Source organism: Gymnogyps californianus, chromosome 6 (assembly GCF_018139145.2).
Source record: "Gymnogyps californianus isolate 813 chromosome 6, ASM1813914v2, whole genome shotgun sequence".
Classification (NCBI taxonomy): Eukaryota; Metazoa; Chordata; class Aves; order Accipitriformes; family Cathartidae; genus Gymnogyps; species Gymnogyps californianus.
Window position 1 is genome coordinate 38,137,261 of NC_059476.1, and position 27,306 is coordinate 38,164,566.

General features: G+C 45.1%; 1 protein-coding gene across 5 annotated transcripts in view; it reads right to left on the reverse strand.

Moving 5' to 3' along the window:
* The window catches only part of SGPL1 (sphingosine-1-phosphate lyase 1), a 46,422-nt gene that overhangs the window by 10,427 nt on the left and 8,689 nt on the right, over window positions 1-27,306 (reverse strand). For 4 of the 5 annotated variants that reach the window (XM_050899301.1, XM_050899299.1, XM_050899300.1 and 1 more), the window contains 5 exons: window positions 12,356-12,521; window positions 10,342-10,409; window positions 8,232-8,379; window positions 6,480-6,559; window positions 4,826-4,954 (listed from right to left, as the gene is read on the reverse strand). In XM_050899301.1, coding sequence (XP_050755258.1) covers window positions 4,826-4,954; window positions 6,480-6,559; window positions 8,232-8,379; window positions 10,342-10,409; window positions 12,356-12,488 — 558 coding nt within the window. In that variant the 5' untranslated portion in view covers window positions 12,489-12,521. Of the gene's footprint in view, window positions 1-4,825; window positions 4,955-6,479; window positions 6,560-8,231; window positions 8,380-10,341; window positions 10,410-12,355; window positions 12,522-21,319; window positions 21,359-27,306 lie in introns of those variants that run through there. The other variant, XM_050899297.1, reaches the window with a different exon arrangement.

Here is a 27,306-nt window from a genome sequence, read left to right on the forward strand (position 1 = left end):
AAGACTGGCATGCAGATGACCACACAGAAAGCTTGTTCAGGCAGCTGAAAATCCACCCAAAAAGCTGAATTTCAGCCAGATTAGCTTCCTAAATTGGCCCACCGTCAGCACCATCAGTACCAACATGAGTCTCCACCACGGAGATGTGCCAGAGCAGCTTGATCTACAGCAGCACCTTTAGCACAGGGCAGCTACAACAGCAAAAACCCTTTTGGTCCAACACAGTTTATACCTGCAGAGGGACTCTGCTCCTCTACAGGAGGCTTTGTCAGCTTAGCTATCAACAGCAAACTCATTCTGCTATAGCCAGGGCTTGAATCACTGTCACAGGATACAACTTCCCCACAGCCTGTGGCACACCGGCAGCTGGCCAACACGCAGTGATTCAGCACTCACCAATGGCTCGCACAAATATTTTTTTCTCTCCTCTACATGAAAGTCCACAGGCTCAAGCGATGCCATGGGGAAAAGGGGCTGGAAACAGGCATTGTTTTAAGCAGCTTTCCAACCCTGCGCTATCTTCAAAAGCCAGGCAAAGTGTGTGGAAAAAGGCAAGCACACAGACTTTTCTGTTCTTGATTTATTTATTATTTTCCAAATGGGAGGGGAGAGGAGAAAGCACAGGGAAAAAATATCCCTCCTGCTTTCTAAACTCAGTATATCCCTTCCGTTGCTCCCTCCCTCCAAATCCCAGTGCTCTGGAACCTCAACATTAAAACAGCAATAAGAGGTACGGTCCCTATTCTAAGATTTCTTTGGCCATGCCACTTGCATGTCACTGTCAAACTGTCAGACATAAAAGAACCACTTTGGTTCGTGGTCTCCAAAGTTTTGCTTGCATTTTCACCTTAGGAAACACATCCATTCAGACCCTGGAGACAAAGCTGACCAAAAGTTTCACTGAGCTGAACTACCCCATGAATAAGAAAGCAAACTACAATCTATTTCTAAGGTAGCATTACAGTAAAAATATACCACAATCCACTGCATGGTCGTAACATAGTGGCAGGCTCACATAAAACCCCTGTAAACCTGCAGGTTGTAAATTCCACTAGTTGTGTCTCTCGAGGTGACCCACTCACTACTACAGATAAAACCTGACAGATCTGCAGAGTTTAAACCCCCCCAAGACACATTACTCACATTTCAGTGTTCAAGTCCTACTTCAAATGTGTAGCCAGCACTACGACAAAGTTTGGAAGCCCCAGAATTTTGGGGGAAGAGACAAGATAGTTTCTACAGGAGGCTTAGGTTTGCATTTGTTGATTTTGCCTCCTTTCTCCTGTCCTCAGCTGCACAGTAAGCGCAAAGAAGAATTCCTAGAGAGATTGACAAACACAGAAGCATGCACCCCTCCACGCAATTTTCCCCTGCACTTCAAAGCTGCCCTTTCTTTTTAAAGTTCAAAAAACTACTAAAAAAACCATCATTGAAGCACGCATAAAAGTGGTGATTTCTCCCCAAATTAGAGGGGAAATCCACAGAGCCAGCACTGCAAAACAAAGCACCTTGTGAACAGGAACACATGCACTCATCAGACAAGAACAAACTCCCCCATTCCTCCTCTATGTGCTGAGCTTAATTAGTCCTTCCAAATCATTGCAAGAATGCGATTAGAATTTCCTGGGAGCCAAAACTCACCAATTCCTGTCTCTTTGCTCTTGCGTAACACAATTAAAAGTAGTAATTAGTGAGAAATAGGAAGCATCCATCCGCTGCTGAAAATGATTACTTTTAAAAACTGCTTAAAAACCTGGCACATCTCTCAGTGCAATTTAGGGCACAAGGCATGCCTGCACACCCCCCCACCACAAGGGCATTGTGAGTGATTTTATGCCCACGTTTAAACCAAGGAGAATTATAGCCCCCGTGTCTCAAATAAAGGCAACTCCTGTAAATAATGCAAGCTGCTCATCTGATTTAACATTCAGAAATCTGAAAAGACATGTTTCATTTTTATTTTTATTAAACACACCAAAAAACCTTCAAAGAGGAAGCAGGGGACTGCTCTCCAGATATCCTGCTTAGGAAGATGTCCACATGACACAGGACAGGACTGCGCAGGGATCCCCAGGCTGCTGAAAGCCCTGGGAACAGCACAAATGTGTCACTGTGCGGCTTTTCCCAGACAGAGCAGCAGAGTATTAGCCCCAAAAAGCACTGTTCTGCAATGTGTCACGAAATCAGAGCACAAAAGGAAGTGAAATTGCCTCACTGAGAAGCACAGACAGAAACTTTCGGTGTTTTCCACATAGCATGGCCACAGATACGCTCTCCAGAAACACCAACAAGCTCCATCTGCCTTCAGGGACCATCACCAGGCACCAACAAAATTGGACAAGCAGCCCCAGCTGCTTAAATCAGGTTAGTAAATCCAGTGGACAGGGACCTGGCCCTAAGACACACCACTTCTCAGAGATGGCAGTGATGAAATTCAGGAAAAAAAAAGCATTTGTTTTAGTTTTCAACACTGCAAAAGTTGAATTGAGTAAACCAGAAGCCTTCTCAGTAGAAATAGCCAGCAGCACCTCCTGAACAGATCAATTTAAAGATAAAGGTAATTCACAGCATTGCACCCTCCCTGGTTTAGCCACCTCTCTGTTTTACAGCCTCACCGGTTACTGAAGCATAACTGTGGCAGTCTGAGCGACCAGCTACAGCAGGGCCTTCCAGAGACAGAAAGCATAGCATCAGTTTGAAAAAACGCTCTTTTTAAATTACTAACTGTCCAAGCCTCCAGAAATAATTCTGAAATGTTAATTCTGTTTGAGGGAGAAGAAAATAAGAGAAGTCTTTGAGCCCAGCTACTTAAAGAGCATGTGACCTCCATATATCCACCCACATCTCTCCATCAATGATTAGCAACTCTGGACACTTCACAGTCAGGAAGGGCAATGTGGAAGGAAGACAAAAAGTCCACTGGAGAGACTCGTTTGGACAAGACAATTACAGGGATGCAATTAATCTTCTGTTTCCGGCCAATCAACTTTTCAACCCTCCCTCTCACCCTGCAAATCTCACTGTTCAACCAGCTAGAGCATAACTCCACAGCAGGCTGCACGCTTCCCCGTTTGCTTTGCTTCTGTTTGAATCTTAGCTATGGCTTTGCGGCACCATCCTCGGAAGGGAGGGGAAGAGAGAGGGAAAAGCGGGATTCCCCACAGAGCACCTGTGGAGGTCTTACATTGGCCATGATCACCATCTTATTGTTTTGGAGCATTTTTTTACCCATTCTGAACTTCTCTTAGGCAATTCTACTTTTAAATTTCAGTGAAAGAGCACACAGGGCCAAGGCTGACACTTTTACAACATATGCTGTACGTAACAAAGTGAACACACGCATTGCAGGCTTCAGCAAGCAAAGTTCTCCAAGGATACAGTAAGTGTCACAGAGCTATCTGACTGTTGTATCAATTGACATCTCAACTGTGATAAAGATGAGTTTCAACAGCTTTAGACCCAGCCTCTTCCCCACTCCAGGGATAATCTCATTGGTGTTGTCAGCACTGCAAACCAGGAAGGAGATGAGGGGAGGTTAAATGCTTTTTATAAGCAGAGAGGCACGTTCCTTCTCTGAACTTGAAGGTGGCACAAGGAATACAGCCCCAAGAAGACAAGTCAGGTCACAGGGTGCAACCTCCTGCTATCAAAAGGCAATCACGTCTTATACTCCCAGACACTGCACAGTCAAGCTTCATCTTCAATCCAGTTGGAGTTTGGTCCCAACTACACCTACTATAAGGTTACTCCAGTACTTACCTCCTTAACAGAACCAAGCCTCCAACTGTCAGATTAAGCCCATTCAAGGCCAGTTCACCTCATGAGCTCATGTCAACACTGCCTTCCCAAACTGATCTTCAGCCACTGCTGGCCTTCTCCCTCCCTAGCATATTTACAAACAGCAATCACCTCATGCTCAGTCTCTGAAAAATCTCATCTGGATTCTTCTCACAAATGGAACTACTTCTTCGCAAGTTATTAAGCAGCCTCTTTGTATCCCAGCTGCACCTGACCACCATGCTAGGAGATGAGACCTCGCTGTCCCATGTACCATGTAAACAGGGAGAGAATTTGGCCTAAGGAATTCAGGTTCCTTACCAAAAAGGTAAAGCAAGAGAGAGGAGCCTAAGAAGCCATGGCTTATTTTTATAACAATAATTCACTGTGCAACTTCACATCTTTTGCTCTTTGACCAACTCTGAAAGCATCAGTTTAAGTACACACATCCAGACTCTTGCTAGGAACTCTATCGAGGCTTTAGAACTGGTTTCCACCGTAGTACACTGGAAGGCCACATAAGCCTGGAAAGATAGCTTTCCAGCTGGACAGATGACAATACATGCCATGCCTGCTTGATCACCAACACTTCAAGCTGCTTGTTGGTGACTAGCCAGCCAGCTGGCCTTGTCCTCAATCTTAGCATTCTGGCAGGCTCACAGATTTCCAGTTCAGAGATTAAAACTGAGGGGAGCTACTCAAAGTGACACTGCTCTGTTCGCCATCCCCCACTGACAACCAGCCAGGCGACATTACACTGGTTCTCTTTTCCAACTGCCATCAAGCCTGTATCACTTCAGAGTATGGAAAAAAAGCTGAAGCAAATGGTCTTGTCTAGAGAACTACTCCCCCGAGTTAAATTGTCTATCATAAAGCTTCACCAAGAAAAGCAATTAGCAACCATCTTCCGTACAGCTATGTTGGCATGGCACATACCAGAATGAGCTTGACCTCAGTCTCCGCTGGATAGCAGAAGGTGCATGTGCACTTAAATCAAAGTCAGAAATATCCAAAATGTTCGGGGGACACTTGAAGACAGGCTACTTACAGCACCACAAGAGTTGGGGCCCCCGTTGAAGAGCGTACAGGCAATCCTCACTACTTCCGCTTCCATCTTCCTCAAACCAGGGAATATATCCGGATGGAGAGGATTACTCCAGGCAAACTCTTCATATACCTTCAGAAAACAAAGACAGAAAGTTAGCCTTGCAGATGAAGCACTGGATTACCAATGCAGATTTGAGAACTCACCATATGCACTGTATAAGCAAATTAGCTGCATTTAGCCGTAACAATACTGCAGAACTCTTTGAACTTAACTCCTACTGCAAGTAAATACCACAAGCTGGGAAGCTACGGCTGAGGGGTAAAAAAAAAAAAGTCATTTGTTTTTCTAGGGCATTCTGGCCTCTGGAGTGATTCTATAACACGGCAATATTTATTGTTGTAAAGACAGGTTTAATCATTTAGCTATTTTTAAAAAAGAACACAATGTGTACCCTATGATTGCTTTACACAAAGCAGGCCAAAAAACTTACTTTGCAGAACTAGTTTTCAAGTTTACCATTAAGGGGAATTCTGAAACAGCTAGAAAAGCACAAATGCCCACCCACATCGCAACAAAAGTGGCCGTGGAAACCAGTATTTCATGCTCGTTCTGCAACTGTGGGCTCACAGGATAAGGCTGGAACAGGCCAGTTCCGACCTCCTGCAGTCGAGATCAAAAAGCAACTGCAGGGATGTTAAAAGAAATACGGAAGAATAAACCAGCGAATAATCAGCACAAACAGAGGGAATGTTTCCACAACACTCAATCCAAGCTGAGGTCCCTCTAGAAAGGCTGCTCTGAGCTTTATGTTTCCCCAGAGTGGCAAAGAAAATGTCAACACGCAGAAGAAAACAGCAATAGCAACCACCAAACAGAGCTCATTACAGCTGTTATAAAAGCTGTTCCCAGGAGCAAGAAGGCTAGACTTCCCTTTTTAGCAAAAACCCTCTTGAAGTAGATATATTTGAAAACAGACCTTTGGGCTGTTCAGGTTATTTTCCGACCTTCTCAAAGGGAAAAGTTCCTCAGTAGGTAAACAGACCTAACAAAGACACCACTGAAGCTTGCCAGTGCTCCATTGTTGTAAGACTTGGACCACACAGTAACGCCAAAAAACATTTTACAAACTTCTGTTTTGCTTAAACCAAGAGGAATTCCGTTTGGGTCAGTGAAGCTGTTCCAGTCTGCAGGTCCCACAGCCTCCAGTAACAGGACAGCCAAGGATGCTTTCACTCCAGCATGCAGCAAAGGCACATCTGTCGGGGGGCCTTGCTGAAGCTTATCTATAGCGATTTCATGCTTCCTACCATTCCCTGAATTAGAAGGTCAGTACCAGTTTCCAGTTCACTTGTAACCAGCTTCTTACTTTCTTACTCAAAACATCATCTCATCTGACTGGATCCTAGTTATCTCTACATGGCATTTTCATAGGGACAGTCACTTGGCCAGCTTTACACCACCCATATGCTTTGCTAATAATTCCCCTTCCACCTACATTTACCCTAGGGCTCTGTCTTCATCGTTGGGCAGTCTTAGTTTCAGATCTTCCCTGTTTATTTTGAAAGATGCTTGAACAGTGTTGAGGGGTTTCTGGTCACCCTGAAGATGCTAAGGATATCTGCAAAGATGCAAAGTTAGACTGCTTGTACTTTACCTTCACTAGCAGATGGGTGAGTTTCTCTTCACCACTGTACACAGTCCCAGAAACTTTTCCGTCCTGCCAACGTACATCTCCTGAAAGAGAAGGAAGAGCACACTGCTTGCTAACACAGCCATTCTCAGAAAGCATGTAGAAGTGCACGGAGAAGTCCCCTCACCAGTTCCGCAGATGAGGATTCAGCTTTTGAGATTTCACCGATGAGGAACAAGTATGATTTTCGTGCCACAGAGATAGCTGTGTGTGATGCTAAGCCTCTGGCATTGTGTATCCCATGAACTTAGCAAACTGCAAGTAAATGATGACTAAAGAGTCAGCACATAAACAACACCTAGCTGCAGCAAGCAGTTATATTAATATGTAATCCACTTAATCCCCATTCAGTCTCCCCAGCTGCTGTCCAACCAACTGAACTCTAAAGTGGCTAAAGTTAAAGCCACTTTCAAAGAGCACCCATCACCACTGTAAGCTGAGAAGAGATGGAAAGGCCAGCCTTGTATTGCTAAAACCTAGAGTGCCGGGTGCCTCAATTAAATTTCACCAAAACGATACGCCGCTGGAGCTTTAACAAATGAGAGCAGGTGGATGGAACAGCATCAGGAGCACGCTGTTGAAAAGTGTTTCAATCCACTATCCAATGTGATGGTACTTAAACCCAGTAACTTTCTGCCTCCAAACACCCCAGCAGTGTATTTCCACTTGTTTGGTTATTTGCTCCCTTCTCCTAACTGTTCACCTCCTTCATAAACCTCAATGGCATCAGCTTCACAAGCATATATAAGGTGAACATAGTCACAATGTAACCCTCATTTTCAAGCAACTTTCAAAGGGGAGTGCACATGTGTGGGAAGGAGGGGGCCATAGGAAAAGAAAAAAGGAAAGAAGAACCCAGTGAAGGAAGGAAATAATCATGAGGGAAAACACAGACAGAAGCCGAATACACAATACATAAAAGTAGAAAAGAAGGAAGTTGTTATAGGACACTCGACTGCAAAACTGTTTCTGAATTTGGAGTAGATGCACTGTTCTAGCAGAAAATTCAAGGCATTTCTCAAATTTGAAATAGGAGCAGGGCAGTCATATCTTCTCCTCTGGATAGTAAGTCACCCCAATTTGCTCATTAGGAGTAATAGGTACACAAATCAGCGTGGAGACATTTATATGAGTGAGGCAACTCAAATTAAGTTTCAGACACTGCTTATGTGGACTTAAGCCAGGAGAACATCATCATGACCTTGCCTTTCTTAAATGGCATTTTCAAGGTGCTAACCATTACGACTTTGATTAAGAGAGACAGTCTTGGAAATTCCCTAAAAATCCTGCTTGGAAGTGGGTTGTTGTTTTTTTTTTTTTTATTATGAGTATTCCCTGGAGTTTCACAGAAAACACATTTCTGGTAAAAGTCGAACATCAAGGCAACTGCTCAGAAATGTAATCAAAAATGCATTCATATAACTTCATCCATATTTCTCTTTTCCTCGGCTCTCCCATCATCAATCTAGAATTCTCGGGGAAGGAACGGAATTTTCAATGTAAATACCCAAATACAGCATTAGAAGCCATAAATACTGATCTTAGTCACTTCCAGAAGGAAAACAGACAAAAATTTGCAAGCAAAGAACATCAGGGAGGAAATATTTAAGATGAAACCATGAGCAGGAGTCATTAGAATTCATTTAAGAGAGTAAGTCTAATGTTAGGTCTATGAAACAGACCCACCTCTGCTGCAGTACAGACTCACACTCGTACCTTTTGAGCTGTACTCTTTCATCTTCTCTAGTACTTCAGGCTGGCTCATGCCTTGTTCCGGCAGCGCTTTGATATAATCCTTTTCATCTTTCAGGAAGGATAAACTGGAAGTGACATCATTCAAGGCTTCATCAATCTTCTTTTGAATCTAAAAAGAAAGGAAAACCCTATCAACAATGGCGCTGGCCATATTATAAATAATTGCTGAGTACATGCAAGATTGAACTCACTAGCTACATCCATACAATTGAGCAGAACAGATAGGAACTGTTCCAGCTCTGTGATCAAAAAGCATAGCAGAGTTCACAGCCACACAGTTCAACCCCTCCTTCCTACCAACCTCTCCCTCCAAAAACAAGCTGCCTGGAATAGGGAACTGGCATCCATTAGTCTCTAAACGACACAGGGAATTGCCTGTGGGAATGGTAGCTGGCGCAGCCCAGAACTGTGCCAAGTAACCAGTATGGGCGATTGCAGAGTGGGACTTGGGCCACTGCTCGGCTGCGTTTCATTTAACAGCACAGACACAACCACCACAACGTTCAGACAGAGTATGTTCTTTACTGGGTATCGATGAGCAGTGGGAGCTTTGAGCCCCTTAGTGCTTGAGAAAGCAAAGCTCAAGGCAAAAATACTGCATTTTTATCCACTGAACCTTTTTAAGTCACAGTTTTTAATTTGTAAAAGTCTTCAGATGCATTCTATTTTGTACCTTGTCTCCTCTGCCACCATACACACAGTTTAGAAACTCATGAAAATAGAGAGAAACAGTAAAGAAATCTCCACTACAGACACAGTTAGAAGATTTCTTTCTTCCCACCTACACCTTACATTCAGGAAGCCCAGACTTCTTCTCACAACACATTCCAAAGTAGAGACTCTTCTTCCAGGGAACACAGGTGTTGGGATATCATCAGCTTTAAAGACTTTTGGACATTGGAATGCCTCAAAGTCAAGGCCTCCTGTAAGCAACTGATAGGTTATCAGGTATCAGCCTACCAAAGAGCAGAAAGAGTACACAGATAGGACACACCAGGAGTCCTCTGGCACAGGAGAGCTTAACAGTGCTAGCCCTGAGAAGATAAGTCTGGACAAAATAGGGGCTGTATACAAGAGGCCCAGAAGGTGTCCTTTTCTAACAGGCAGACAAAAAATAAGCAGAAGAGAACAAGTCATTAATTCATCCGACCAAAGGCGACTCAAGTCAGAAGGTGAAAGCTGGGGTGCTTAACATGACATAAAGGGGGGATGCTAGTCCCTTCCATAGGGCTGGGGGAGAAACCGGAGAACCACTTCCGTGTCCACAGCAAAAGGAAGAAGTTCCTCTTTGCTACTCTCATTTGATAAAATTGCCTATAACAGACCTGACCCCCCGAATCAGTGTGTAAATATGCCAACTCATCAAGCAGAAAGAAGCACAATCAAGTGTGATACCATAGTTTCCTAGGTAAAATAAACCAAGCTGTGCATTTCTCGATCATTAAGTCGTTAACATGCTAAAACATGCTGACATTTGCAGTTTCAAGTTTTTATGCGAAAAAACCTCAACATCTCCCAAACACTAGAGCTTGTCTCATTTTAATGATTACACAAACTTACGATATCTTTGTGCTATAATGCTAACTACTGCTAATAGGTATCTGAGCTCTAAACTAATCATGGCCAGTCATCTGATTAAAAAAGTTATCCTTCCATGTTGCACAACAACCATCTCGCTATCTCACACTTGCTCAAGAATAAGACATTGTTTCAGAAGAACAACTCAAGTTCAATCCTGTCTCCTTCTTCCGTAAATAAAATTATCTTCTTAAAATCTAACAACGAGAAAACGTTACTGGAAAATTCTGTAACCACACTCACTGATTCTTAGTTAAAAAAAAGGTGGCACCCCCGTTTTATGAGAGTGATACTATGACAAAAAGACTAGGTAGAAATTACATCTTTTGTTAAAGCAGGTGGCAGCAGAAGGCCTTCCAGATCTATATCCTTGGGTCATTATGATCACAGTAACATGACAACAAAGATGCACAGAACTAAGTTCTCCGAGAGCGCTATGCAGGCTGAAACAAGGACCTGGGATAATATTAAGAAAAGTTGTCCAAATACTTACTATAGCCCCGACAAACGGCATTTTTCTCAGTAGTTTAAAGAACTGTTTTTTAGTTCGGGATGTTAAACCTGAAAGACAAAAGTCAGAAATTAACTTAAGATGACTCAAGAAACAAACAAAAAAAAAACCCGGACTCAGAGCACAGTACTTCTGATAAAGCCCACGATACAGGCTCAGTATTTCTGATCCAAGCTAAAATAACACTGTGACCAAGGGAACATGGCGAGACAGACGAGCGTATCAAAGAGCAAGGTTCAGAAGTGGACCACACTACAGAAACATCTGGCTTGCAGAACAGTAGCCATCTATGGGAATCAATTTGACTCGTTTTCTTTCTTACAAGGGAATTTGCACCCACATGTGGAATTTTACAGAAGAGAGAGATTTTAGGATTTGCTAAAGTTAAAGTCTCCAGCAAAAAGGGAAAATACTTTTTGAAACTTTCTGCCTCTTCAAACCAGAATAGTACTGTAACACAAACACACACACAGCAACGTGAAACAGGCTCCCAGACCAAAGGAGGAAATAGTATTTCAGCCATAACATGACAAGGATTCGCTTGCTGTCTGGCCATCTGATACAGGAAACGTGTGATGCAACGGGAGGCGACTCAGGGGAAGGGGGCTGACAGAGGGAAGAGCAGAAATTCCACCACAGCCCAAATACTGAAAGGAGAGAAGCCACTGATGACAAACACTGGAAAACTCCTGGGGTAACTCTAAAGGCAGGAATGAAAGCAGGATGACACAGATGCTTTATAGCCACCAAAAATGCCTTTTGAGTCCTACGGGCATTTCAACTGAGCGCCAGCAGTTACAGGACACTTACACCAAGAAATAACTAAACAAACTTTAAAAATCAACCATTTGAGGACTTTGCAATTTTATCTACATTTTCGCCTCCACTTCATATATATTTTGAAAAGCTACATAAGGACAGTAATTGCAGTTTGGCACATTCCGTAGCAAATACTCGTTAACACTCTGACAATAACATTTCTATGGTACATTTCAGTGTGCACACTGTTTCATTAATAACTTCCACAGCAAGAGAAGACTGCAAACTCCTGAAAAATTCAGACAATCTAATCAGATCTTGTAACAGCTAGACAGTACTTAATACTGTGCAAACAGTACAAATACTAGCCAAGAAGCTAACATAACCCTGTACTGAGCAAAAGCTTCACACCGTTTTGTTCCTTCCATAGATATTCCCACTAACCAGCTACTCCCATCTTTAAAAAGAAAAAAGCCTGGTTGAGGAACAGAGAGGCACAGAAGTAAACATCAAGTTTAAAACTTGGCTATTTTTAACAAACTGCCACTGGAGTGTAACCCTAAGGCCTGCGGGAACTGAAGAGCACCATGTTCTCCTCTGAGGGCAAGGTAGTTATCTCTGACCATCAGAGAGAAAACCGCAGGTTCATCAAAAGAGATCCCACTGAAGAGCTGTCAATATCAGGAACTACTCAAAACAGGAAGATGCTCCGGAAAAGAAAAAAAAATCCACACAACACCACCACATGCAATTAACTTGAACATCCTGAGGATGAAACATGCCTCCAACACCAAATCAAAACCACATCTCCTCCCCCAGCAGGAAGGGAAACAATCAAGAGCAAGAGTTATCCAGACACTTTGCTCCAGTGACTAAGTTCACAAGAACCCAGCTCTCAGATAAATTTCCCCAGGTTTTGAGCAAGAAGAGTGTGTTGAGACAAGTAAATGGTTTAGCCAAAAGCAAAAGGGAGACAAGAGGAAGGGAAGGAGATGCAGGCGCATTCCAGGCTGGCCTACCGCACCCTCTGAAGGAATGGGAGTGTTTCATTGATCAGACAGTCCTTGACCTTAATTTGGAAGAGGGGTTTTTTTTTTAATACTAGTTGACAGCAGAAATTCTGTTTTAACAAGTGTTTGGCCTTGTTTCGTCCTCTTTCCTTCCGCTACTTGGGAACAACTCTGTCCCCTCTCCCTTCCCCCCAAACATAAGAAAATCCCCCATTTCAAATACTTACTCTCGGACTGGAAGAGGAAGCCATGCAGCCATACACTTACAAGCGTAGAAGAAAACGTCAACCCAACCAGCTGCCAGGGTTCAAGTCCATCGCACTGGGCATTCACAAAGCTCGTTGCTTTCTCCCAATACATCTGGAGGATTTCCTTGTAGGGAATAATGGCATCCTGCACAAAGTAAAACGAGAATGATATTGAGAAAAGTTCAAATGCACACAAATAGGGCATCAAAAAGTCTATGAGTCTACTGTCTATTAAAAAGGTGCTTTTCAGTATGCAGACCCCATGCTTTCCTAATTCCTGTAAACAGAACAGGTAGGACATAGCTGTCATTCACTTCTAGTCAAGAGCCACTGATAAAAATACACATCTTGAGAGACTTCAAATATTCAGAGATCAGTGCCAAGGGCAGACGAGCAAGATACACAAGCTTCACAGTCCCAAGACACATCACCAGATCTTACCACGGCCCAAGAGAACCAACTGTGTCAGTATTTTTTTCCAAGGAATTATCAGGTGGCAAGTGAAGACTGAACTACTACAATACACGCGTCAGAAAGGAGCCACCATTCATCAGGTACCACCAAAACAGGTCTGTTAAGTACCTAGGGCCGGATTTTTAAAGAAGATGCAAGCACTCAGCAACTCCTTCCGTTTAAGATCTAATTAGTACGTTCCATACAAAAGGAAGACGGAAGAGACAAACACTGGTGCTGCCAAAATAAAAACCAGAAAACTGTGATGCAATAACAATTACAATGTCAAACTAGTAATTGTTGTCAGGACAGAGCCCAAGTACTTAATCAATAGCTTCAAAGCACACTCTCTTCAAGAGTCTCAGAAGAACAGGGCAGAGAAAACTGGATGTGCACAAGGGAAAAAGGCCATTTCCCCCAAAACAGGGGTCTTCAGTACAATTCTCTGGAAAACGGTTTCTAGAGATAAGAAGAATCCAGGTAACCACACCTGGTTTGGAGCTATGACCAAAAATAAGTATTTGGGGGGGTTGTTGCATGTTACAGACAAAAGCTTGTGCATTTTACTCCACTTTTTTTAAAGCTTCTTCAGCCGCCCCCAGAGTACTCTTCCAAACCCATCTTCCCTTTTAACCTACCGTCAAGCCTAGTTTTGCCCAGTTCTGCTGGGGAGCTTTCTGAGGGGATCTCCAGCACTACAAAGCTTCACCTTCCAAATGACAGAGAAAGTACACGGCACCTTTCAAAAGATTTGTTAATAAACCTTGGAAGGAATACATCCTTGATACCTACACCATCATACTCTTGGTTGGGTTAGAGCGACTTGCAAAGACAGATATAAACAAACCACTAAATTAAAAGCTGCTAAAACTTTCCTTCTCAGGACCCTTTACAGATCTCACTTCTGGGTCAAGCCAACAACAGAAACAGCATTTTTTTTTTTTTTTTTAGGTCAGCATTAGGAATAACGTGTCATTCCAATACAACTGGAGAGCCTACAAACAGCCTAAAAAAAGCCAAGTTCTTCCAAATAATCAATGGAAGAAGGCAGGATTCCTTACAAAAAAACCAACACTAATGAATATTCACTACCTTGGAAAAGCAGCAAAATGCATACAATGTGAGAGAGTTTAAAAATATTTAAGCAACCCAAACATAAAGCTAAAAAATTCCAGCAAAACAGTGTCAACCCATCGCATAGGCCTAATATCACCCATGTCCCAGCACAGGCTGAAGGGACACAGACTGAACTGGGCAAAACCAGGTCTCCTCATAAGGAGCAGCACTCAGCTATGAGAAGTCAAATTAGCACCCATCCGCTTGGCAAAGGGCAATTTAAAAATACACCAGCTACTTCAGGCATGAAAACAAGGCAGCCACATAAACCGCCGCAATTAGGCAATGTCCTAGCTAATGCCCAGTCCTCCAATCCAGTCACCACAAAGCTGGTTTAACCCTAGAATTTAAGGGAAGAGCTACCTTTTTCAACTAACCAGAGGTGGTACTTAAGTTTCATCGAGTTTGCACAATCTTCTCCGAAAAATCCCTGGAAAGGAGTGTTTAACCAACAACGACGACTTTGGTTCCTTGCCTAGGAGCTAGTGCCAGGATGTCATTCAGTTTTGGAACTGCACTTAAAGGATGGAAACGGAGCCACTAATGTGCTGGTGTCTCAATAGCTGTTCTCAACTGATGGCAAGAAAATGCTGCAGCATCAAGTATAAAGTGGGTTGTGCTTTTTTTCCCTGAAGATGGAGGATACTGTAAGCTATAAGCCCGGAATCAAAATGGAACATGACCTTCTAGACAGAAGTCACTTAAGTCGATGGCCAAGTTAAAATAAAATAAATAAAACTGGCAAGAGATTGATATCACTCTTGGAGAAAGCTCTGGACAGAAGACCCTAGCCGACTGCACATTTTGTTGTCAAATCACACACTCCCCACTGAAACCACTGCGTTCTGCAGCACATCTCCTCTCCACTGGGACGGAAGGAAAAAAAATGAGTCAGTTTTTCTAGACTCAACCAATACCAGTGGCAAATCTTGCATCGTATCACAGGAATAAGCAAACCCACCGGAGAGGCCCTCCTGTCCTTTCTTTTCCAAGAGCCCATCAAACCAGTGCTCTGGTCTGCAAATTCAGGCTGCTCGACTCTGAACTTCAAGTGATCCCAAGCAAAGTCCAGACGGGACGTCTGCGATGCATGACACCACAGTAACCCCAGCATGCTGCTGCATGAAAGTACATTCTCAGCCACATTACCGGCAAAAAAGGCTCAGGTGCACAACAAAGACATCACGGATGAATGAGCAACATCCACACCTTTCTGCTCTTAGCCTACCGCATACACAAGGCACTGTGCCTCCGCTGACTTTTCCGTTACTCAGATGCAAGACAAAATATTTTACTTTAAGTTTACCCCAAGCTAGAAGCATGCACACCAGCACTGACATATGGTAACTCAATGGTATGTCCAAGTTTTGAACAAATAAAAGAAGATTTTCATGATGTTATTTTTAAGCCATTGAAGAATTTCTTTCCCTTTCTTGCTTTAAAAAATAATCTGAGATCACTCCACAAAGAATACAATTTGACAGGGTAAAGCTTTTCTGTATTTCTCACTTTCTCCTTCTTCAGTTGTTTCATACTTACAGGAGTTTGAAGGATGAGACCGATCAATTTAGGAGGATACTAAAAAGAGGGATTAAAAAAAGCAGTGGAAATTGGCACGGAAGACGAGTTCACAATGAAATACAATTTCTCAGCTCCCTGGCTAACTACGCACTCAGTGTTTTTAAAGCGCCTTTTTGCCTCAAAGTATCCAGCAAGATATGAGAGACCTCTACTTTCTGAATTACTAACTAAATCCTAGAGAAACTAGAGAGCATTTAGAAGCTTGCATTTGAAGGCACTCTGTTTTTATTATAACCAACAACACATGATTGCAGCCTCACTGCTGCAGCCCTACACTGCTTCCTTATTTTACAGGGAGGAGGCAGGGGTAATAAATAGCCTATGCTCAGCCAAGCCATTTGAATCCCTTCCCCTGCAGCCCTGGAGGAGCTGCTCATAACAGAGTTAAAAAACAGGTGGATTTTTTTTTTTCCCTAATCAACCTCAGCCAAAAGAAATGTTCATCACATGCAACAAGAAGGGATGCACTTCCAGCTTTGCAGGATTATAGCATTTATTCACCCCTGCTATTACCGCTTCCCCAGCTGGGCTAAAGACAACAAGCTGGCCTGATTTTAAGCCTATCTACAGGACAGAATTTCATGTAAGGCAATAACCTGCTTATTTGTGAAGGCATCAAAAAAAATAAAGGTTTCCCTTCCCATTATAGGAGTGTAGATAAGCTGGTTTTATTTCCTTAAGAGAACCTTCCCCCCACAAAAGCTTCACAAGACACAGTATTATTTTAGAAGCAGTTTAAAAGGCTGACTTATGAGCACGCTAAAAAGCTTGGGGGAAAAATCTCCACTGGAGGATTTGTTTTTAATTCTCAGAGCATTAAGACAGACACAGGTATCAGATAAAATACTAATTACTATCATTAGGACTTGCAGTATTCATTTGTACCGATATTAATGCACTCAGCAACCCAAGCAGTTTACATATTGAATTTTTAGCTCCACAGATTAGGAATACATCCTTAGTACCTTATTTCTAAAAGCCATTAGCTAGCTGAGCTGGTTCCAGGGATAGCACTTATACCACTACAAAAGAGGACAAATTAACTGCAGTAATGCTCTTCTGTCCCAGATGATAGAAAAGAGGGGGGGGAAAAATGCCAAAGCTAATGAGAGCACATTTTGTAGTTTTGCCAGAACAGCATTTCCTTGGCTGCAAGTTTTAGGACTCAAGTAAGCCTTTAAAAAAAAAAAAAAAGAGAGAGAGAAACAAAAAGGCAATAAACTGGAGGACCTCACACTTCTGTTACAAGTGCCTCCTGTTTCCGACACTGTAAAGTGGAAGCACCGTTAAAGTTTACCTGTGGGAAGAGTAGAAAAAAAGGTTTTATCAGCAGAATCCCACCTTCCCCAGGAGAGCATATAAAGCGGGCCACAGAATAAAAGTAGCTTTTAAAGGCAAGTTTATTCTAAGCAGTAGCATGAGTCTTAGGCTCACTGTGCAAGTAAGAACTGCTAAGATCAAACCACATCCTCAGCTTTCACCTGAATCCACACATTTTCCCAAACCAGGGACCCTCTGACCACCTCCCCATGCCCGAACCTTAAGGTTCACGTTTGCCATTTGTCTTCCCTCACTTCAACAGAGCCGATGAACGAGGCGGCGTGTCACACAACTCGGTACACAGTAGATCAAGGCAGAGGGAGATTGCTCATAGCAACTGCACGAGCTAGGTCAACTCTGATTATGGTAACACACGGAATACAGGTATTGCCACTGTAATTAAGGCCTGTGCTCCTATGCAACAAGTTTTTCCCAGGAGAAGGCTTCCTGACTGAAAATAAACTGCACAAAACCAGGAACGACACGGCAGCTTCGTTTATTTATTCCGCTCCTAAGAAGAAGGAAGACTTCAATTAGCCTTAGCTAACACCTTGTTGCCTGTACAAGCTCTGGCCACAAAAGGCACATCTGACCAGCGTAACTACGCGGCATGACTGGCCTAGCCACAGGTAAGTACTGGACTTGGAGCCTTCAGCCAGCCAGCTTCCTACCGGAGAGCCAGGGAATGGGATTGAGCAACACCACCTCAGCCTCAGAGGGTGCTAGTTGCTGCATGTGCCTGCAGTGTTTTGATTCGCACCCCAGTAATGAATCTGCTCCTCCGTCCCTCCCCGCCAACCCCAGCGTGACAAATATCTTTACATAAGCACCCGGCAGAGAATATTTGTTAGTCAGCTCCTAATTATAGCTTGAGGTTCAGACTGTGTGCTGGCCCCCTCACCAAAGGATGTGGGCACACAGAGCGACACCAGACAAAGGATCTCTCAGAAATCAAGAATCATGAACCTTCAGATGTATGGGCTGAACTACGTGAAAGAAAAACACATTCACGTCATGCTCTTCTTACCACCGCTCCCTGGTACGACCTGTTTCTTCTGTGTTGCATTTATTTCCACCACTGCCATACTGAAACCTTTTTCTTCCTTCTTCCAGTGATGGCTTTTTTTTGGCCACATACAGTGTCTGCAAAATGAATGTATACATACTATCCTACCAGCCCTGAGAGTTCAAGGGGAGTGGCTAGACAATGGTTAATTATAGCTTCAGCACAAAAACAAACAAGGCAGCAACTCAGAGTAAGAGCAGCAGCATCCCAGCTTCCACTGCAGAGAAGGAACGTAAAACTATCAAAACAAGATGGAGAAAGGCTGATTCGAGGCTCAACAAATGTTCAGTTTTACAATAGCCCAAAGGACTCCAAAATCAGGTATGATTTCAAATTTCATTCAACCCAAAACACGCACAAGATGTTGTTACCTATTGTTCACTTTGCTCACTACAACAAACCAATTTATAAAAGCAAAGTTTCTGCAAACATCTAGGCACACTCCAGGTAGCACAGATCTCAAATCTCGTAAGAGACAAGTTTCACTCGATAGATGCCCTACGTGAACCCATTACGGATCTCTTTGTGGGTCACCGGCTCCAAGAAGGTGCAGTTTCTGCAAGGAAACATCCTCTCCCAGCATCCGCAATAATTAGGATAAAAGCAGCGCTCAGTTCCCTGTGTGCTGGGACTCATCTGGACACATTTGTTCGTTCCTCCACTCGGCATCCTCTCAGATGCGGATCACGCGGTCCTTTCTGCATGCCTTCTGGAGAACAAAATGGGTATTTATTTGAAACATTTTGCAAGTAGCTCAGTGCCATGCAGAGGTACACGCAGCATTAAAAGATAAAGTCCTGGCAGGAGCTGTCTGAAAGCAGACGATAGCATGGCAATTGTTCTGGGAATGAGCATCCGCGAACAAAGGCAGCACCAAGACCTGGCACAGCTTCCTAGCAGGGTTATGCAAGCCTCCAACAAAGCCCCTAGTATCAGCACAAACTGAATGCCGCTATTATACATTAAGGGCCTTGTTCTTGGGCAACTTGCACCACAGTGCAGGATCCTCAAAGACTATCTTATCAACACCAACGCACAAAACCCTTCGGCCCCTGTGACACCTAGTCACACGCCCTTCCCGATACATGGCACGGATGGATCTCGATGAGCTAGGAGGGGCAAAGGAAACTGAAACACTCAGAACACAAGGGCTTCCAAGTGACTTTTACCTGCAAATTTCTAGGATACACAAATTTTTCCTAAAAAAGAATAAACAAAATCATATCACAATCACCACAGCCCACTGCAAAGAGACTAATGCACCTGCTACTACAACATCAATCGACAGAATCCAAATCTCAGTTACACATCACACTCTAAGGACAGTACTAAAACGTACTTCAAAGCCCCTACCACTACACTGACCAGTAAAGGGCCATAGCCATTTGGCCACTACACAAAGAGATTTCAGTACTAAATACTCCAGAAGGAAGGCCTGCTAACACTTGAAAGGGAAAGTCTTTGATCACCTGGGATGCAGAGAATGACAGCACTAATTCTAGGTCAAAAATGCATCACTCCATTCCAAAAACGGAAGCACGTGAACACATCAGGCCTTCTGAAACAATCCTCGCTGCACGCTGGGGTCTGTGGTGGGAGGCAGCTGGTGCAAGAGGAGATCAGATTGAAACTACACCTTTTTATAGCCAGAACCGTGTGTTTGGCAGAAGAGACAAGCAGCACCTCAAAATCCTTACTCACAGAAATGGGTTCTACTGAATCCCTTTTGCCAAGAGAGTCACAGCAAGGTTTCCATCACTGCCACACCAGTCAAACCACATGCACACAATAAATACTGTGATTAGGTTTCTTTGAACACCACCAAACAGTGGAAACATGCACTGGAGAAATCAAAGGCAAGGAGCAAGGCATCATCTCAGCAGACCCTCCCCTGCCCAGGTTAGCAATTCACCTATGACTTTTAAGGGTAGCAAGAGGGTGGAAAACTCTTAGTAGGCTGGAAGTGCACAGTACATGGGAGAAGCAAGGTTTTCCTTCATCTAGGTAAGAAAATTTCCAGTCCCTTGCAATCCCTTTTGCTAAGGTCACAGGAAGGATCGCAGAGTAAAACCACAATTTAGGAAAAATGCTATGTATCAGTGTTTCTCCAGAGAAAGCTTCAGGCCCTGGGTATACAGCCAACTTTGTTAGCTTTCTAGAAGCCAGGAACCCTGTGCCATAGCTACTGTCTAGTCTAACAATAAAATAGCAGACCCGCACAGGTCTTCCAGACACAGTAAGTAGCCATTTTCTCCACAAAGCCTTGGCACAGAGAGACTAAGGTGAGAACAGCCTGACCACACAGCATGCTTCCAGCAACCCCAGGCCAGTCTAGACCACACCGTGCACAAGGTGCGCAGTATTTACTCGGTTCCAGAAGAGCTAACTTTTGGCAGCTGAAAGCAACCGGAACACAAGCCGTGCAAGCTCTTGATACTGTCCCAGGCTACACGTGCCGACAGACGCAAGGCGTGCCATGGGCCCTGACATCTGTCCCCCACATAGAGGTGGTGACACACTGGCTGGGCACAGGTCCATGCCAGAGTGAGAAGAGGAAGAGGCACTTGAGTGTTTGGGCACTGACAGCCGCTCCCCGTGACCGAGTGGGAAGAGGCAGGCAGCCAGAGATGATGCCATTTCATCTACCACCCAGTAGCAGCCACAATTTCAAGGTACCATCCTGGGGCGGGGGGGGGGAAGCCAGTATCCCTTCCAGGTTTGAGGACTCAGAAAATGCATGCCATACCACTGCATGCCAGAGCCAGCTATATTTCAAGCAATCTCAGTTGCGAGCGAAGAGTTTGCTTCTCTACTACTTCTAGCCAAAAAAAAAAAAACAAACCAAAAAAGTAAGCAGGGTCTCTATCAGCCAGACAACTTTTAGCAGAGCTCACACACCTTCACCAAAACCCAGAGCAAGCGGAAAAATACAATTTCTACCCCACCCCACTGAAATAAACCCACAGGGCCAGCCGACAATACTATGTCTAACCCTCCCTGTCCTGAAAGTAGACACCTGTGGGAGACAAGGAAAGCACTGCACAGCTAGCAGGCCTGCAAGAGTGGCACACACACACACCCCCGTTTAGGGGCACGGCACGGGCCTCGCCCGGCCGCCGGCGGGGGTCCGGGGAGGGGGGGCTCCGGCGGGAGGGGGCCGAGGGCCCCCTCCCGCCGGAGCCCCCCCCTCCCCGGACCCCCGCCGGCGGCCGGGCGAGGCCAAGCGACCCCTGAGAGGCAACCGAGAGCCCCCGGCCCACCCCACACCCCCCCCAGGACAAGGCCCCGGCCTCGCTGCCTCAGGGCCGGGACAGCGCAGGCCGCGCGGGGACATCCCCCCTCCTCTCTTTTACCCTCTCCGTGCGGCGGCCGAGTTAGGGACCCACCACCCAACACTCCCCGCTCACCATCGCTGCTGCTGCTGCTGCCGCCTCCTCCTTCCTCCTCCTCGGCCTCGCAAGGTCCCGGCGCGGCTCCGTTCCGGCACCGAGATTGTCCGGCACCTCCTCCCCCCCCGCCGCTCCCCGCTGCGCCCTCACGACAGCGCCCCCTGCTGGGCGCGCCGCGGGCAGTGCGCGCTCCCGCCGAAAGGGAGGAGCGGGCGGGAGGCCCGGCAGACCTGGGAGGCCTGAGCGGAGGCCGCTCCCTCAATTTGAAAAAAAGAAAAAAAAAAAAAAGAAATCAGTGCTGCAGCGCGGGAAAACGCCGTCTTTTGGTCAAAAGCCTGAAGCAAAAAAAAAAAAAAAACCAACAAAAGCGGTTTATAAGCCCGGCCTGATCCCTGCCTGGTGTTGACACCCTGGGGTCTGAGGAACTGCTTCCTCACACCACAACCAGGGAAACTTCCACAGAGAGAGGAGCTGCTGATAATGGCAATTTGGAGGATTAACGAGCAAGCAGTTCTCAGAGGTGGAGTCCTAACGAGCTGCTGCAAAAAGGCAAGGAGACCCCCTTGCTTCAAGAGTTCTGCAGTGACACGCAAGTCATCTTTGTGCAGGAAGAATACTTGGTTAGCACAAGATCAGCTGAAGCTGATGAAACATTTCATTCAGAGGTTATTCCAGCATCCAGGTGCTCTTAACCCCTATCACTGGTTTTACGACACATTTGTCAGATGCACAGCATTCCTGCCCTTTTTTGGAAGAAAGTTTTTGTTCTGCACAAAACATAAGGCAGAGCTACTGGTCAATATAGCATTAAGCTCTGTTCTGGGTGGACCAGGTGTGACCCCATGAGACAAAGGTGGGTGCTGGGTTTCAAACACAAGCAGCAGAATATTTGTTGGGACCAGCCTCCTACAAGCACAGCAATTTTTAGGCATCCAGGGCAAAACAAAGTTGTGGGAAGCAATATTTAGAAGAAATCGTGTTACAGAATAGTTCCAGCTAGAAGGGAACCTACACAATCATCTAGTCCAACTGCCTGACCGCTTCAGGGCTGACCAAAAGTTAAAGCATGTTATTAAGGGCATTGTCCAAATGCCTCAAACACTGACACTCTTAGGGCATCGACCACCTCTCTAGGAAACCTGTTCCACTGTTTGGCCACCCTCTCAGTAAAGAAATATTCCCCAACATCAAGGCTGAACCCCCCCCAATGCAGCCTTGAACCATTCCCACACCTCATGTCATATCACTGGATACCAGGAAGAAGAAATCAGCACCTCCACTCCCCTCATTAGGAAGCTGCAGAGAGCAATGAGGTCACCCCTCAGCCTCCTTTTCTCCAAACTAGACAAACCCAGAGTCCTTAGTCACTCCTCACAAGATGCTTCCAGTTACGTAGCATGCAGTTTACAAAGAGGGAGGGAGCCATGCGATGTTTCACAGCTCTAGGGAGCACGCCCCAAGGGTGGAACAGCAGCGTGGAGGTGGGAGGCTGCCTCTGGGGAACCAAAAGCAACCTGGAAGGAGGGAGAGATGGGCAACGGCAAAAAGAAAGGGAACCATCTCAAATAAGTAGCTCCTTGTGCAGTGACAGCAGAGCAGCCTAGCTTCAGGTAGGGTTGTGTTTTGAGGGCAAGCAGAGAAGCGGATGCTCTGGTTGCCAGCAAGTGGTGTGAATTGGACAAATACCACAGAAGCATTTGGCTTGTTTCCAGCCCAAAAATTAACGCATGGAGCAACCGCAGTTCAGTGTGTCACAGGGTGCTGCCTCTGCCGCCGGCCTGGTGCATTACCTTGAGCAACTGCCCTCTTCTTGGAGATGGCAGCAGGAGCAAGTGCCCATCTTCACCTGGCCTACACAGGAGCTCTTGGAGAGCAGAGTCTGAAGCCCACACTCAAACCAGTTATTAAATAATCATTGGTGTCTTTGCCAGAGTTTAATCAAAACCAGCAGTTATTTGATGCCCCTTGTATCCATAATAAAGTGTTCGAGATGTACCTTTTGTTGCAAGCTTCCAAACCTATTCAGGCATTAAGTTCATTAAAACTAAAACTGAAGATTTCTGGTTAGTCACTCCAGAACACATCTTGGTTTTAAAATGTATAAATCTGTACCTTCTCTTGCACAGATTCAGGAGTGGCTTTTCAAATGTTTGCACTTAACCTCCCATGCTTTTGTTTTTACAACATTTTGAAATTCATATACAAGTATCAGCTCTTGACATTTGTAGTTTGCACAAATATTTAACTCTGTGCTGCATTACAAGTGGTAACTGTTTTCGTCAGCTGTCACCACACCATCCAAGCTGTCTCCTCACAGAGGACAGCATCTTACATAAGTCACCAGGCAGTACTGTTATCTCAAGAAAACTGCCCTCGTGGGATTGTTTTTAGAAGTATTCCTAGATATCAGATGTTCTTTCTAGCAGAAAAGGGAACAAACAGATCTGTTACTAACCCACTATCAGTCTCACAAAGTAGGTCTTCTTCCCATGTTCTTGCCAGGCAAGAAAGCATCTATTTGAGTCAACCCCAAAAGAGCTGTGTTTTCTGATTGAAACAACCTCTGCAACAAGCACCAAGGCCCCCAAACTTCCAGAAAAATGTTGCTATTTGGAAAATATCCTTAAAAAAACATTTATGTCCAAGTAACATCTTGCTCTCAAGGGGGCAAGAGGAAATCTTATTTGTTCCTTCAACCCTGAAAAAAAGCCTCTTGGGATGCATCATTGCAAGCCTTGCTAATCTTTACACACACCTTCACATAATACCAGGAAACCAAGAGCTTGGTTTGTTTAATATGGCTAAAAGCACAGGTAGAAGGGAATACTGCATCTCACTATAAATATGTGGGTGGGGGAGGAAGAGACACACCAGGGAGGGAGAGGAGCCATTTGAGTGAGAGAACAATGGTGGCACAAGAACAAATGGAGGCAGGTTGGCCCTGAACCCATTTAGGCTCGAGAACTGCAAGAGGGTTTGTAGCCATGAGAGCGCTGAGGTTCTGCAACAGCCTTTCCATTAGCTTAATAACAACTTACAAGCCTCAAAAGCCAGAGCCACTTCTCCAAAGCAGGTTACAACAAAGGACCATGGCTTCTTCACAGCTTTACATCGAGTTTAAGAACCTGTCTTGAAACTGGGAGACTTACTCCATGGAGATTAGGTTTTCCATACTCATTTAAACCTGTGTTTCCATTTTTCTCTGGTCATCACACAGCTCAGCTCCTCCACAGCCCAGGCAGAAATGGCTTTTGCCACTATTCAGATGAAGGAAAAAAAAAAAGAAAGTACCTTGGCTTCTCCTTGCAGGTGGCAGGATCAGTGGTGTGGCTGTGCCAAAGCAGCTGCTCTCGCACAGAGAAGAGAGTTGCCTTTCCCAGGAGCAGCCGGCCATCGCCTGAGCTCCTGGCCCTGCTCTCCATCCATCTCTGCTGCTGCTGCTGCCCAAGAAGGGCTTGGGAAGGGGAGCCTGGGGCTGAGGAGCAGGACAGCCAGGCTGCTTGCATGGCCTGAGCTGACCTAGAGCCTGTTGCAGAATAAGGCCAAGAGGGTAGGTTTGCTGGAGGATGATCGCTCTTAGGACTTGCAGCCTCCTAGCAACGCCAAGAGGACCTCTCCCACAGAGCTGTGGTCTGGACACCTCCACTCTGCCAACCAAGACGCCTGCCAGCATTGCCCATGCTAAAACAGAGCTCTCGCACCCTCCTTTAAAGGCTGTCTTGGAAAAAGGGGCTGGAGAGAGAAAGAAAACAAATGAGTCCTGGTTTTGCAATGCTCCAAGACCCTCTGTGCCAGCAGGGCTGTTCGCATTACACTGTGTGTAGGTATTACAGGTTACATATTTATGAGTGGGAAAAAAATGTCATTGAGACCAATCCAGCAGGACTAATCGGTTGAAGGGCTGATGCAAAAGTCAAGTCTGAAAGCAGTCAAGTATGAAAAACAGGAGTGCTTTTTCCTCTTTCCACAAAGTCATGAGAAGAGGGGATTATAATAACTTTCTGAATGGAACAAACCCCTCTTTCTTCCCTCGGCCCCAGCTCTGCCTGCTCACTCCTGCAAGCAAACAGCAACGCAGTTGGCTGGGGGGGAGCAAAAGCAGCTGCAATCAAGCAGTGCAAGCAAGCACCTCTCGGTTTGGGTGCCAGCAGCACCCTGGCTTCAACCTGCATTGGTGAGACACCCACACAAGGCAGAGAGGAAAGCGTAGACTTAAATATTTTTGGTGATGATTTTTAAAGGGATAATGCATTCTTAATGTAGTTTAAGGTAGTAACAGCTCCACCTATTCAACTCCATTTTGCTTAGGATCTGGCAGTCCTGAAGAGAAGGTATGGGCTAACCTTTAAAAGACAGAGAAAAGTAATGGGATTTAATGTAGATTTAAGGTTCTTGATCTACATCCAATCAGAGGGCTTCTTTTAGAGACTGAATTACTTTCTCTGATTCCATAGGACTTAGAATCATTCATATTTGCCATCTACAAGCAGTTTAATGTTGCCTAGCTAAGCATATCACCAACACCACATTAAGAAACAAATCAATAGGTAAGCCATCAGCAAACCTCCAGCCATAATTTCAGACATAAAGGAAGGTGCAAGAAGCCTGTGCTCCTACAAGAAACATTGCTCCCCGCTTCAGCAACAGGCAGGAATTACAGTCTCTGCTCCAGCCAGCCATGGCTTGTAGGAGATGGAAATGAGAAACACATTGGCTTCCTAGACTAGATCACGATGTATGCGTTGTGTCTCGCCCCAGACTCATTTCCTTTCCATGCATTCCCTGCTGATTGATTAAAGACCGCAGTTTGCGGTGCTGGGAAGCTGGTAGCAGCTGCCAGCCACACCAGAGAAGCTGTCAAGTCAGCAGATCTGGACCTCCAAGTGTTCCTCCACCTCACTGCACTGGCTAAACCCTCTGTGCTGCACAGCTGGGAACCCAGAGCACGCAACCGAGGAGCCCACACAACCCCTGGACCCAAGCCTGCCGGAAAGGGTCGTAACCAAGTTCACATGAGGATCTGAAGTTCACAGCTGCGCAGCAGGAGCGTGGAGCTGCTGTTTTGTTTGATTTCAAGACGACACGCTGCTGAAGTATAAAAGCAGGGTCAATAAAATTAAAGTCGCATGCGTTGCCTGCTAATGTCATTTTAGCTGAGGCTTGAGCTGGGATAGAAATAGTCCACTGACCGGTTTCACTTGCTTGTTTGGAGGATGTGAAAGGCCCAAGGAGGAGATACCATCCATACTGGCTTCCCCCATCCTTCCCCCTGCCTGATCAAAGAACAGGGGCAATATCATACTGAACATGCACAGAAGTGTCCATAACTAGTACAGAGCAGATGCAATCTGTAAACAATTCATCAGCTAAGCAGGTAATCTCAAAAACCTGGTGATATAGTTAATTGAATCATTTTAAGAAAAGAATGACTGCTATTTAGGAACAGAAAGTAGAAGCAGCAAAACTATGTCAATTTAGTGTTCCCCACAAGTGGCTTGTGAGGATCAAGACCCCTATTTCCATTGAAACATCCCTAGCACAGCCCAAATGACACTTCTCCTGTCATTTAGTCTGTTTTATTAGTGTGGTTCTATGCAAGTCTTGGGGGAGCAGAGGACAAGAGAGATTTGATGGTAAAGAGGAACATTTTTCTCCCCCTTTCCCTTCCACCACTCCATGGCTCACATCAGGCAGATGGCCACAGCATGTGCAAGCCCATAGAGATCAGCCAAGTGGCTGCTGGGGTGCAACCCATCACGTAGGATCCCAATTCATGCACCCACTGATCAGCTTTTACAAACAAACGTAATCCTGATTTGGCAAAGACCGAGCGTGATGTATTTCAGCATGGCGTGCTCTGATCTGACTGCTCACATCCCTGTTACACAGGACACTTGTAACTCAGCTGCGAGATGCTGTCATAGGGACAGCCCAGATTTAGGCTGCTTACGACCCTGGATTGCCTCAGGGAAAACTGCATCGGTGCCCTTGTAAGATTTGTTTGC